The following is a 14,469-nucleotide window of genomic DNA, read 5'->3' as shown; positions in this document are numbered from 1 at the left end:
AAAAATTACAGTAAAGTGTGACTGCTTATTTTAATGAATAAAATTAGTTTTATTGAGGCAGTAGTGTAGGCTTACAGATATCTCTATAGACAGGTTTGTCACACCCTGATCTGTTTCACCTGTCTTTATGCTTGTCTCCACCCCCCTCCAGGTGTCGCCCATCTTCCTCATTATCCCCAGTGTATTTATACCTGTGTTCTCTGTTTGTCTGTTACCAGTTTGTCTTGTCTTGTCAAGCTTACCAGCGTGTTTTTCCGTGCTCCTGTTTTCCTAGTCTCTGTTTTTCTAGCCCTCCCGGTTCTGACCAGTTCTGCCTGCCCTGACGCTGAGCCCGGTTGCCTGATCATTCAGCCTGCTCTGACACTGAGCCCGCCTGCCTGACCATTCTACCTGCCTTGACCTCGAGCCTGCCTGCCCCACTGTACCTTTCAGACTCTGACCTGGTTTATGAACTTCTGCCTGTCCCCAAACCTGCCAATTGCCTGCCCCTTGTATTTCAATAAATATCAGAGACTCGAACCATCTGCCTCCTGTGTCTGCATCTGGGTCTCGCCCTGTGTCGTTATAAGGTTAGCTGACAACGTAAGGAAAACGATGTGCACGCTTCAATGGGGCAGAAGTCCATGTGTTGTTGCCTGATAGCTAGSAACAATGACAATAAGCTGCCTTGTGTGGAATCGTAGGTGGCTCGTTTCAGCTAGTTTTAACTTGTTCTTGATACCATGTCTTGTTTTTTTAGGTGTTTTGACTGTTGCCACATCTTTGCCAATATGGCAACAACTGTAAAGATATATTTGAGAGACAACAAGTGCTTTTGTGTAAGTGTATTTATGTTTTCAATAAATATTGGAGATGAAGTATAGTTTACATGCTGTCAACAATCTTAGCCAGCCCCATTGGTCAAAATGAGCCAAGATTAGACCAGAAATAGATCCCACTTGTGACCGATGTAAACAGGCTCCTGCTACTTTATTACACATGTTTTGGACATGGCCGAAATGGACAGATTTCTGGATATCAATTTTTTWAACCTTTTCTAAGATACTGGAGAGACCTATAGAACCTTKTGCCTTTACTGCATAATTAAGAGTGGCACCACAGGAGGCCCCTCAACAGTTCTATGGAGTGGCACCACAGGAGGCCCCTCAACAGTTCTATGGAGTGGGCACCACAAGGAGAACCCCTCTAACAGTTCTATGCAGTGGCACCACACGGACCTAAGTACGGAGGGTCACCAGGCTCTAAACAGTTCTATGGCACATGCTGGCATAATTACTACTCTTCAAAGCTAGAACGTCTTCTACTATTTAAGTTGAAGGATGGTTTTCCTCCTTACTTTAACCATCTTGATAAAAGGAAAGTTTATGCCACATCTGCAAGCTAGAAGAAAATACGCTACTCTTATTTACTTAACATCGTTTAAGGTATTGAGATCTGTCAAGATTACAAGAGGGACTGCATATGTATAATATCTAGCAACCTTTTCCTATCGTTTGTAGAGAAGACATGGACCAGCTAATTCACAACTCATAAACCAAACCAAATTAGAGAATTTGTATAGTTATTTCATTTTTTTTTTTTTTTACTTTGTTTGTATTACATATTTTGGTATTTTTTTTATTTTTACTATTTTGATTATATTAATTCAATTGTATCATCATGCCTGCTTTCAGTCTAGTTTTTGAGGGTGGGCGCTCTAATATGAGCATGGGGGTTGGGGGGGGGGGTTTGATTTTGGTAGCGGACTCAGTGGTGTGTTCTGCTTTACCATTGTCTTGTCATTATCTGAATATTCATTAAAAAATGCCAAATATATATATTTTTTAATTCTTAGTCAGCTCTGTCTGTTTTGCCCCATAGCTCCCACGCGTCGGTTGTGTTGCTAAAGAACCCGTCTATACTAACCTGAACAGAGGCGTCATTAGAGTTTCAGAACATTCAGGGCTCAGCCCTGAAAACCTGGGGCTGACTCGCCGCGAGGGGGAAGGGTGAAATAATATTACATATAATAAAGCATTGCATGTACTACGCCACCTTTTTTATACATGAGGGGAGGTTATCACATCTAGCCATAATGGTCCTGGAAGCATAGCCAGAAGGGTCCCCGAAAGCATAGCCAGAATGGTCTCTTCCGGGAAGGTCCCGGATGCTATGCTTCTGGGACCATTCTGGCTACGCACTTGAATAACAACCTCTATATAGGCTATAATGTGACAAGATATACATGTATTCATATTTAATATGATTAATTCAACCTGAACAACAGTAGTCATTGCGTGGGTTAACCAGAGATGGAAGAAGAAGGACTTTTCTGTGGGTGGATGACATTTCTCAAGTCGGCTGAGGTCTGATTCTCCACTCTATCATTTCTTAGGAACTGTGCAACATGCGAGAGGGCTGCCCAGTCCCACATGAAAAACATTTCCTGAGGTGTAACATCTATTCTGTCAGTAAATAGAAAGGCTACACAACATTGTTAATAATAAAACCTGTAGGATTCTATTCCAATGGTCTTACCAGGGCGGAAGACTCATACTAGTTCTGTCGGTGGATAGGTGTGTTGTCCTTACTAGCGCTATCAAGGACTGTAATTCTCCTGCAGCAAACCATATTTTTGTGAGGACATTATTACATGAAATCGTGTCAGTTTACACTGACAAACACTGCAACACTAGACATTTTATGTAGAATGCATACGCTGAGGCAAAGTACTGAACACAGTTATTTGGACATAGACTGGCTAAAACTTTTCATTTGGCTCTATACTCCAGCATTTTGGATTTGAGATCAAATGTTTTCTATGAGGTGACAGTACAGAATGTCACCTTTTATTTGAGGGTATTTTCATACATATCTGTTATACCGTTTATAAATGAAAGCACTTTATGTATCTAGTCCCCCCATTTGAAGGCGTCATAAGTATTCTGAGAAATTCACTTATAGTGTATTCAATTTAGTCAAGTTAAGTATTTGGTCCCATATTCCTAGCACGCAATGACTATATCAAGCTTGTGACTCTACAAACTTGTTTCAGTTTTTCCCTGAAACTCAAAAGTACTCATTACATTTTGAACGGCTAGCATGACAGGAAAATGGTCCAGTTCACACACTTATCAAGAGAGCATCCCTGGTCATCCCTATTGCCTCTAATCTGGCAGACTCACTAAACACAAATACTTTGTTTGTAAATTATGTCTGTGTTGGAGTGTGCTCCTGGTTATCCATAAATAAATTAAAACAAATTGTGCCATCTAGTTTGTTTAATATAGGGAATTTGAAATGATTTATAGCAATTACATTTACTTTTGATACTTAAGTATATTTAAAACCAAATACTTTTAGACTTTTACTCAAGTAGCATTTTATTGGGTGACTTTCACTTTTACTTGAGTAATTTTCTATTAAGGTATCTTTACTTTCACTTACTGACTGCGACATCATGTCAAAGAAGCAGTCCTTAGTAAAAACATATATCCAGCTGGACTGCTTCATGGCACAGACATGGCAAAGCAATCACTGAATTTATCTAGAGTAGGCGGATCTAAATATACTGAACAAAAATTTTACGCAACATGCAACAACTTCAAAGTTTTTACTGAGTTACAGTTCATATAAGGAGATAAGTCAATTGAAATAAATGAATTAGACCCTAATCTATGGATTTCACATGATTGGGTAGGGGTGCAGCCATGGGTGGGCCTTGGAGGGCATAGGCCCACCCACTTGGCAGCCAGGCCCAGCCAACCAGAATTATTTTTTTTCCACACAAAGGGGCTTTATTACAGACAGAAATACTTAATTCCCAATTTTTTTACATTTCTATCGGTTTTATTATACTTTCGTTGTGTGCTAGATCATATGGGTTGAAAAGTGTTTTTTCCTCAGATGAAAGCCTAAGGTCATAGCTAGATTAATAAAATATTGCCCTCTTGCTAACTTCATGACTACAGCCATAGCGAAACAGCTGTCAGCTCAACTTTAATAAACTTAACTGGGAAAGCTGATATGCTTCAGTTTTCTGCCATACGACTGGTTTCACATTTTGTTTCCAGTGATTATAAGGTAAAATAGATCTAAAACAACTGTCATTTCTAACTACAATCCCATTATCCAAACGGTTTACTCATTAAGCTAGCTCTTATCAATCTGTAAATTGCAGTGCATGGAGGATGGTATTATTGGAAACCGACAGGGTGCTCGGTCTTATTAGTTTTATCATGCGTAATGGAGGTAGAATAATGAGGGAATTAAGTTTTTTAAAAACAGTGTAGAATACAGCGTATCTGTAGACACACCTCCACCACACCTTCATTTCTTTAATCGCCACCCCAAACGAATAGCGGTTATGATTAGCATGCTATTCTCAAGCTTAAATTCAAGGTCAGAATACACATAAAGAGTGTACATGCAACTGTCTTAAGTATCCAGAGGGGCATACATGTAGAAATGTGGGTTATGAGGTGTCCCCTGGCCTAACATAAGGGGATGTACTTTGTCACAACACACACTTAACAAAAATATATACATATTTTAATTACACATACTGAAACATAACATGTTATAACGTTCCGCATGTTGCTTCTTTGATTTCCCAATGTAGGCCTGCCCCCCTCCGTCCATAACATTATGTTGTTCCTCTTCCTCAAACTAGACTTACCAGTCTATTCAGAATCATACATGGATAGAAACCTGTTACACAAGGTATCTATCTCTAAACCATCACTGCTACCTCTATTAAGCATGACATTTATACAAATATTTTAAAAGACATCAACCCAGATTTTTGGGGGAAAAGTCCAACCATACATGGATCAGCCAGACCAAAGCAGGGCGTTTCCTCCAGGGAGTCCATGACCTGTTGAAGAGGACTGCCGAAACAAATCCAATGAGATAACACATTGTACTAAGGAAACAGATAGTTGTGGCATGACAACTTCAGATAAGGGCTCCCACTTCAAAAGATCTGCTGGTCAGCTCTGTCTTCACTTGGACCAGACTTAAGGCCCTATAAAATCGGTTTTACTTTTTGCCTGATTCCATTAGATGTTTTTCTAAATTTCCATTTTGTTTTCCYGGTTTCGTGTTTTCACTCAAAAAAACAACACTTTTAATAGAAAAGTCCACAAGAATGATTAAACCACATCAGAAATGTACTCTTCAGAAAGTAGCAGGAAATACAAATCACTGACGCATTCTGTTCATGCCTTATGATAAACTTGGGCTAATTAATGTTCAATAAGATTCCCTACTAAGTTCAATGCATTTTCGAATTTTGTTGAATTCTGATTTAATGTCTGGATTCCATGATTCCATCCGCGTTCTCCGTATTGCAGATTTTATTTTACTTTGCAGCTGGTGCAAATGCTTAGTAAAGCTGGGCCTAAGTCTGCTCCATCTTGGAGGAGAAGGAGAGGCTGCGGCGCAGGTCTAGTCCGTAAATACAGATCAGTGGTGGTCCTGGGCTTTGCCCCCACTGGAGCCGGGCTGCAAGTTGGAGCGCAGCTTATACATGCAGTTGAGAGTGTCCAGCAGGAACGACCGTGTCGTGTTAATCTCCATCAGAGTCAGGTTGTCCAGCTGGAGAGGGAAAGATGGAGAGGGAGATGAAAAGGAGAATGTAAATAAGGGAAGAAATAATGTTTCTACACAAAGTTCATAGACAGATGCATTCATCTAACTATACTTTACTTCTATCAACATATTAATGCCACGTCTATCATGCTGCCTTGTTGACAATATGACCCGGTGGCGCTGACTACTGTTCCATTTGAGCAGGGAGGTACGCCCTTGTCGGTTTTTCCGGTCAAATGACGGGCCATAACCCGGTGTCCCCAGGTTATAATCGAACTGCCTCTGTGATTGATTGATACCTTGGCGTGTGCTTCCTGCTGGCTGATGAAGCTGTCAGCAGAGAGGCGGAGCTTGGCGATGCGCGTGTCCCAGATGTCCTTCACCAGTGTGCGGATCTCATCCGCTTTGGGAATGTTATCAGATGCACTGCAGAGAAACAGGGATATATGGATATGACAACAGCTTGAACACACCTTCCAATTCCAGTCAGATTATAAATCAATAGCTATATCCAAACTAAGACAATATATCCAAGCTTAAAGTTAGGAAGTGTAGGATGATACTGACTGGTTGAGTAGCAGCTTGGTCAGCTCCATGTAGTATGGACTGGGGACAGGGGTGAATGTTTCTTCCTTCCTCTCTAGCTCTCTTATCTCCTCCAGTTTCTCTTCACACATGTGAAAAAATAAAGAAGTTCAGCTCTGACAATGGTTTAAGTAGAAGTACCATCTTTGTAGAGAATATATTAACATACATAATTTATACATATTGATATTTAACCAGGATTATGATAAACCCTCAGAGACACCTGTCTCCTTAACTTACCTACATCCATCCACTCTGGTGGCACTATCCTGCATTTCTGCCTCTGTTTCAGATTGAGGGCCAGCCACACAGGCACGTCGACAGGTAGCCCTGGGTTAAAAGGACCAAGATCACCCTGGAGACAGAAATCCACTTCTGAGTCATACAGAATGTAAACAAACGTACAGTATCAGTAACGCGTTAGCTAGTTAGCCATGTGCCATCCCCAAGGATCTGGCATAAAAACATGGGAGTCTGGAGTGTAGCCAGCTAGCTAGCTAGATGGCTAGTAAATGACTGTGGTATGTATTAATGTAGCTAGCTAGTAGTTATGAATTAGCTAGTTATTAAACAACATCCGTGATCAGGCCAGAACAAATAGCCTAGCTAGCTAGCAAGCTAGGCTAACGTCGTAACTAAACAAGAAACTGGTTAGCTATGCTAAAGACGTTAACCAACTCACCCCGATCAAGTAGATTTTGTCAAGACTGAAATTGGGGATAATCTTCACTACCTCCTTCTCGGCAAGGAATTCGACCTCAGAAGGGTCCATTATAACCTTACTTTTATCGTTTTACGTGTAACGTTATCTCCGCAGCAACAGTGCCTATAGTATCGACGTTTTCGCAAGTTCCCGCGAAATATTCAGAGTAGTGTCACTTCAAACGCGGAAGTCCCGCCTCCTCTCCAAATCAGTCAATTGCATACAATCGTCACTGGGTGGCAGTATTTACCCACACTAGAGGCACAGACCCACAACATGGACAGAGACCGTAGAGAAAGACCTGCAGAGAGAAACAACACTTCATGTAGCCATCTGAAATAATTGGATGGGTTTCATAAACAATTTGGGGTCGATTCCGACCCGAGTTAAACGTGCGTAAATGGAATGTAGGCTAATTCTCTTTTTATGCACTTTTCTATCTATGTGTATGCTGACCTTGATTCTATTCAACCCGCTATTAGTTCCGGCTGGAGAGCTAAGAAATTAAGGTGTGGCGGAGATATGTCCAAAAAGAAAAACGTACTGAACAGTGTTCAATACGAATGGGGTAATTAACAATGGGATTTAAAAGTGTTTTCTAAAGATGATTATTATAATTATTATAATTATATTATTATTCATATTGTTATTACTAGTATTATTAATACTACCATTAAAAATAACGTTTTGTTATTTCTAACTGTTATTTCCATGATAACTATTTAGTAATCATTATTTTTAAAGCTGTTAACAATAATGTCAATGTTATAATCAGGCTGACTAGCTCTCGTTCAGGCAAATGAGAAATAAGTCCACTCAGGCTATCCGGAAGGCCAAAGTTAGTTACTTTAAGGAGAAGTTCTCTCTGAGTCTAACCCCAAGAAGTTCTGGAAAATGGTTAAAGACCTGGAGAATAAACCTTCCTCCTCACAGCTGCCCYTGTCCCTTAATGTTGATGATGTGGTTGTTACTGACAAGAAGCACATGGCTGAGCTCTTTAATCAACACTTCATTAAGTCAGGATTCCTATTTGACTCAGCCATGCCTCTTTGCCCGTCCAACATTTCCTCATCTCCCACCCCTTCTAATACGAGTATCCCCGATGCTTCTCCCTCTTTTTCCCCTGCCCGCCTCATAGTTTCTCCCTGCAGGCAGTCACTGAGTCCGAGGTGCTAAAGGAGCTCCTGAAACTTGACCCCAAAAAAACATCTGGGTCAGATGGTTTAGACCCTTTCTTCTTTAAGGTTGCTGCCCCTATCATCGCCAAGCCTATCTCCGACCTTTTTAACCTGTCTCTCCTTTCTGGGGAGGTTCCCATTGCTTGGAAGGCAGCCACAGTTCGTCCTTTATTTAAAGGGGGAGATCAAGCTGATCCTAATTGTTACAGGCCTATTTCTATTTTGCCCTGTTGGAAAAACTTGTCAACAATCAAATGACTGGCTTTCTTGATGTCTATAGTATTCTCTATGGTAGGCAAACTGGTTTCCGCTCAGGTTATGGATGTGTCACTGCAACCTTATATGTCCTTAATGATGTCACCATTGCCCTTGATTCTAAGTAATGTTGTGCTYCTATTTTTATTGACTTGGCCAAAGCTTTTGATACGGTAGACCATTCCATTTTTGTGTCCCGGCTAAGGAGTATGGGTGTCTCTGAGGGGTCTTTGGCCTGGTTTGCTAATTACCTCATTCAAAGAGCGCAGTGTAAAAAGTCAGAAAATCTGCTGTCTCAGCCACTGCCTGTCACCAATGGAGCTCTCCAAGGCTCGATCCTAGGCCCCACGCTCTTCTCAATTTACATCAACAACATAGTTCAGGCAGTAAGAAGCTCTCTCATCCATTTATATGCAGATGATACCGTCAGCTGGCCCCTCCCCGGATTTTGTGTTAAATGCTCTACAACAAATCTTTCTTACTGTCCAACAAGCTTTCTTTACCCTTAACCTTGTTCTGAACACCTCCAAAACAAAGGTCATGTGGTTTGGTAAGAAGAATGCCCCTCTTCCCACATGTGTTATTACTACCTCTGAGGGTTTAGAGCTTGAGGTAGTCACCTCATACAAGTACTTGAGAGTATGGCTAGACGGTACACTGTCCTTCTCTCAGCACATATCAAAGCTGCAGACTAAAGTTAAATCTAGACTTGGTTTCCTCTATTGTAATTGCGCCTCTTTCACTCCAGCTGTCAAATTAACCCTGATTCAGATGACCATCCTACCCATGCTAGATTACGGAGACATCATTTATAGATCGGCAGGTAAGGGTGCTCTCGAGCGGCTAGATGTTCTTTARCATTTGGCCATCAGATTTTCCGCCAATGCTCCTTATAGGACACATCACTGCACTCTATACTCCTCTGTAAACTGGTCATCTCTGCATACCTGTCGCAAGACCCACTGGTTGATGCTTATTTATCAAACCCTCTTAGGTCTCACTCCCCCCTATCTGAGATATCTACTGCAGCCCTCATACTCCACATACAACACCCGTTCTGCCAGTCACATTCTGTTAAAGGTCCCCAAAGCACACACATCCCTGGGTCGCTCGTCTTTTCAGTTTGCTGCAGCTAGCGACTGGAACGAGCTGCAACAAACACTCAAACTGGACAGTTTTATCTCAATCTCTTCATTCAAAGACTCAATCATGTCAGTTGTGGCTGCTTTGCGTGATGTATTGTTGTCTCTACCTTCTTGCCCTTTGTGCTGATGTTTGTGCTCAATAATGTTTGTACCATGTTTTGTGCTGCTACCATGTTGTGTTTCTACCATGTTGTTGTCATGTTGTGTTAACCCACTGTTCCTAGGCCGTCATTGAAAATAAGAATTTGTTCTTAACTGACTTGCCTAGTTAAATAAAGGTAAAATYAGTAAAAAATGTGTGGATCATATTAGGGTAATGTTGTGCAATAGTGTGGGACATSTAGCCTATTAGAATAATTATGGAACTCAGACCACACATACCCATTGTCATACAGTTCCATGATTAGTGAGGATTAGGGTAGATTAATATGACTGTTGTTCAACACTTATTGTCTGCTTTTTTCCACCTTCCAATATTTAGTGGTTTAAACTCGAATTTGACAACTTTCAGGATGAAACAAACCACTATTTTCGATTCATCAATATATTTTGTGCATAAAGGCTCTCCAAACCTGTTTTATTAATGATTCATACATACTTTCCTAACCKTAAAATCTACCAGTTGGTGCTGAAACGGTGGAATCTTTCATTGATCCCTGTATTCTGAGTCCCTTCTCTCTATGTTTCCTAGTCTGTCTACAAAATTCTAATTAAAGGTACACCATATTTAAAGGGATGGCTTAAGATAAATGTACTATAAATCCTATTGAATGAAAACTCCACAAGAAAATCTGTTGGCCAAATGTATTCAGCACATGCAAGGGAACCACCTCAAATGTTCTACTGCTTAAGCTCCTGTTTCGCTTACAGAATATTAGTTCAAAAGTATTGTGGAGCTCCTGCACCTAAATGTAAACAGTAATGGCACCCAAAATGAGTACGGACACCTATTTCAGTCCAAGCACTGGGTAAGTCTGATTACTAACTACTGAGAAGTGCTTAGGAAAGGCGTGTGTAAGAAAGGCTTTCCTGATCATTTCCTGTCGGAATGGGGCCCTATGGTAGTAGTTCCATCATATTCTCAGGTTATGGAAAGTTCTTCGGGGTATGTGCTCTTTCAGGAATCAGTTTTTCACCATACCATTTGTCATGGCCCCTTACTTCTACCAGAGATGGTTTAGAATGAACTTTTCTATACTGTTTCAGCTTCTATATCTTGTCTTGATGGACCCTCATAGATTGGAAAGTATTTTCCGGCCTCCCGAGTGGTGCAGCGGTCTAAGGCACTGCATTGCATTGCAGTGCTTGAGGCGTCACTACAGACCCGGGTTTGATCCCGGGCTGTGTCACAACCGGCCGTGACCGGGAGTCCCATAGGGTGACTCCATTAATATCCACTGTATGCTGTCTCAACCCAAAGTGATGGAACACTGCATCCTAAATTTAACACTCAACTCATTCAGATCTATGGATCCCTCAAGTGTGTAGGGCAGCACTAGAGTAAGGGAGTGATTTTAGAAAAAGGCATTAAAAACATGCACAATATCTGAAAAGTTACATTTTATTTGTACATTCTGTCGATTTTTTTTTTTTTACAAAAAGGTTTAATATATCAAAACCTCAAATAATTTTATTTAGACTTATCTTAATTCAACCTGAAATATATAATTAATCAATAATAATAACATGGATATGCTTTTATCCCGAGTGACTTAGTTTATTACCTATCCAATAACATAATTTATTTCAGCAATTAAAGTAAAGAATAATCAGATCATCTTTTAACAAATAAATACTAAGCTATCTCTTATAAGAAAAACAGGAGGAAAACAGTTCTGAGAATATAAACATTAAGACTTAATAGGTAGTGAAATAAAACAACATATCTCATTGATTACAATCCTGTAATATTTCAATAAGTCACATCTCAGAACAATAATTTATAATGTCTATCATCTCTGTAACACTACTATTTCTGAAGAACCTAAAGTATTCAATAAGTCAAAATAAATGATATTCATGTTTCCCCACCATTCAGAATTACACATACATCTTCATTAACTATTAGCATACAAAAACCATGAGAAAGAAAATTAACACCTTGCATTGAATGACACCAAGGTCTTGATCCTCCCTACTATGGGATCAAAGATCCCAATGGTACCTGTGTCCTGCTTGCCCATTAAAATAGACTGGCCAGTGCTCCGAAAGCTCTCTTCCCTGTGAGAGCAATTCACTAGGAACAAAGACTTAGCATTCAGCATTCCTGCGCTACAGTAGTATTAGCACGTCCAACGCCGTTTTGGCCGCAATGTCTTTGTCTAGTGCAGTGCAGTCACTCGACTGGAAGGCTTAGCACAGGTGCAGCACAGACTTGTTGATCTCAGGGTTGGTCCAGTCATTCCTGAGGTCGTCTAGGTGATTGTCGAAGTCGATCAGGCTCTCGTAGGACCTGCCKTCCAGCAGAGCCGACGTGATCTTCTGAGCCTCACACCAGTCCTCAAAGCAGTCCCTGGAACACACACAAACCAACACTCCAGAACCTCAGCTCCACCTTCGAGAATCACAAATCAAATTGCATTTGTCACAAGCGCCAAATATAACTGGTGTAGACTTCACAGTGAAATGCTCGCTTACGAGCCCTTCCCAACAATGCAGAGTTTAAAAATAAAATAGTAACACGAGGAATAAATTAAAATACACAAGAATGGAGCAATATACAGGGAGTACCAGTACCAGATCAATGTGCAGAGGTACGAGGTATTTGAGGTAGATATGTACATGAAGGCAGGGTAAAGTGACTAGGCATCAGGATAGATAATAATAGTAAAATAAATATCTACCACACTAGGTTCTATTTCACTAACAGATATAGTATACCATGTAGTTCCAWATCTTTTTCTTTGGACAGGAATAAGACACCGATCAAGAAATGATGCTTCCACAAGTCTAAAACTGCTGCAGTGTTGCAATGCGGTATGCAAGGCTGACCATATAATTACATATAGAACTCATTTTTGATCCAATCAGTAATTMTATAGGATCTCTGAGAGGTCGACAGCCTGTGTATATCGTATAGCAGTTAAGACTGTCAAATGTCTGCATGTCCAAATCTATTTGGATAAATGGCTGTTCAGTAACTTTGATATATCTAGCCCACATTACATATTAGGAAAGCTCAGGAACACTTACGCATTACAGTCCCTGCATTTCCACTTGTTTTCATGGTGGTCATAGATGGCTAATATGGGCTCATAGCAGCCCATGGTGAATCTGGTGCTGTCCACCTGAGGAACACAACATTATTAGAGATACAGTGGTCAGTGTACATTACTGAATTCAGTATTGTGGCAGATCTGATACTGGACGGCTAATAGAGGATTACCATAATCATTGCTGCTTCGCTGAAGTTCTCTGCAATCCTGGCCCCAACTTTTTCAGCAACCTGGTTAGGTCTGTGGGAGTCAAAAGAAGACAGAGTACATTGTGTATCATATCAACACAACTCTCCACAGAGCTTGAAAGGGATCCTGTATCAAAATATTGTTACCTGAAGTCCTTTGTGCGCTCGTTGGCTTGGTAATACCCAGCTATGACATATTTGTTCTCTTTACACCACGTGTCAATCTGGAAGTGGGGAAAGAAAAAAATGATTAGCTTGTTTGACTAGCTGACTGAACTCAACACCACTGTGAAGGAAGTTTCTGATAAACTCCACCAATGGACAAGTTCATCAGAAACTTCCTTCACTATGATGTTGAGTTTAGCTTGACGTGTCAGCAGGATTGACAGCTGTTAAATGCACTTCTACTTCAACAGCCCCAGTAACTTGCTGTGGTGAACATGCAATGGAGTAACATGAATATTTTATAAACATGATGTGAATAGAAGATAAAGACGATCAATTCACTCACCAATGTAAGTGCCACTTCCAGCATAGGTGCCAATGCAAGTGTGCCGTGGAATAGTGGTATACAATCCACACAGAGGATTGGAGTGGAGTGGCTGTCTTTTTTCTTCTCCTTCTGTTTCTCAGCAACCAGTAATCCGTTCACGGCGCAATGAGGATATTTAGCAGCATGCAAAAGCATCTTGCAATAAGCCTGAGTTGTCAATTTAATACTCATTCTCATTCCGAGATAAACACTAAACTAGCTAATTGTACAAGGATGGTCTGGAGACTGCTAGCTTGACAGCTAGCCAACGGATTTCATACCCGATACAACAGAGAGACAGTGACAGCTCCGCCAGGTTGACCACGGTAATCGAGTCTCTTATAACTAGCTACCTACATTAAGGTCACTTTTCGTGAATGTTACAGTGCAGTGATGTATGTTGGTCACGACGATAGCGTTATATCCTACTACAAATTCACTCTGCTTGGCTTCTCTCTGGTGGTTTGCACCGGTACTATACTACACACACACCGCTGTGAAACAGGCAAGAATAACTAAGTACTTCTGGGTCACGGATATTTGGAATCCTTCAGAATAAAAATCCAGCCTTGTATACTTATTAAAATTATGGAAAATGTGCACAATTATCGATATATTGTATACTACTTATCATACAAAGAATAATTTWAAGTAATTATATAAGACATTGTCATTTATTTGTTGATATGTTTATATTTTAAAGCCTAAATGGTCATCAATGTTTTTTGTGTGTGTACTCATTTATTGCACCTTACAAAAGTATTTGTACGTTGTGTCACAGTAAAAGGGGATTCCACTCTACTCAGGAGCACTTCTTGTTTCCAAATACACAGAGTTTACACCCAGAGGAGTGTTGCTGTTCATTTGGCAGCACTTAGAGTGGCCCGTCATCTTAAATCCAATAGTTTGTTAATATTGGACATACATATTGTACCTATCTGTACATTGTGTCACAGTAAAAGGGGGGTCATTCTACTCAGGAGCACATTTAGTTTCCAAATACACAGAGTTTACACCCAGAGGAGCATCACTGCTGATTTGGTGGCCTTTAAAGTGTGGCCCATCAACTTAAATCCAATGTCCAATATGAAAAATCT

The 14,469-nt window shown here is 40.5% G+C and overlaps 2 protein-coding genes across 2 annotated transcripts; both read right to left on the bottom strand.

The window, feature by feature from the left end:
* Positions 1 to 4,834: 4,834 nt before the first annotated feature.
* Positions 4,835 to 7,030, bottom strand: gins2 (GINS complex subunit 2). The gene is made up of 5 exons (XM_023995619.2): positions 6,839 to 7,030; positions 6,397 to 6,511; positions 6,139 to 6,238; positions 5,871 to 5,997; positions 4,835 to 5,577 (listed from the first exon to the last, which is right to left on the bottom strand). Exons 1-5 carry the CDS (start codon positions 6,926 to 6,928, stop codon positions 5,446 to 5,448), a joined length of 564 nt encoding a protein of 187 aa, XP_023851387.1. The 5' UTR covers positions 6,929 to 7,030; the 3' UTR covers positions 4,835 to 5,445.
* Positions 7,031 to 11,324: 4,294 nt separating this feature from the next.
* LOC111969455 (ER membrane protein complex subunit 8) lies at positions 11,325 to 13,870 on the bottom strand. Its single transcript, XM_023995618.3, has 5 exons — positions 13,352 to 13,870; positions 12,988 to 13,064; positions 12,823 to 12,892; positions 12,630 to 12,724; positions 11,325 to 11,949 (listed from the first exon to the last, which is right to left on the bottom strand). The coding sequence occupies exons 1-5, from the start codon at positions 13,568 to 13,570 to the stop codon at positions 11,790 to 11,792; spliced, it is 621 nt and encodes a 206-aa protein (XP_023851386.1). The 5' UTR covers positions 13,571 to 13,870; the 3' UTR covers positions 11,325 to 11,789.
* Positions 13,871 to 14,469: the final 599 nt, after the last annotated feature.

This window comes from Salvelinus sp. IW2-2015, linkage group LG10 (genome assembly GCF_002910315.2).
Source record: "Salvelinus sp. IW2-2015 linkage group LG10, ASM291031v2, whole genome shotgun sequence".
Lineage (NCBI taxonomy): Eukaryota > Metazoa > Chordata > Actinopteri > Salmoniformes > Salmonidae > Salvelinus > Salvelinus sp. IW2-2015.
This window is presented reverse-complemented; position numbering and strand designations above follow the sequence as displayed.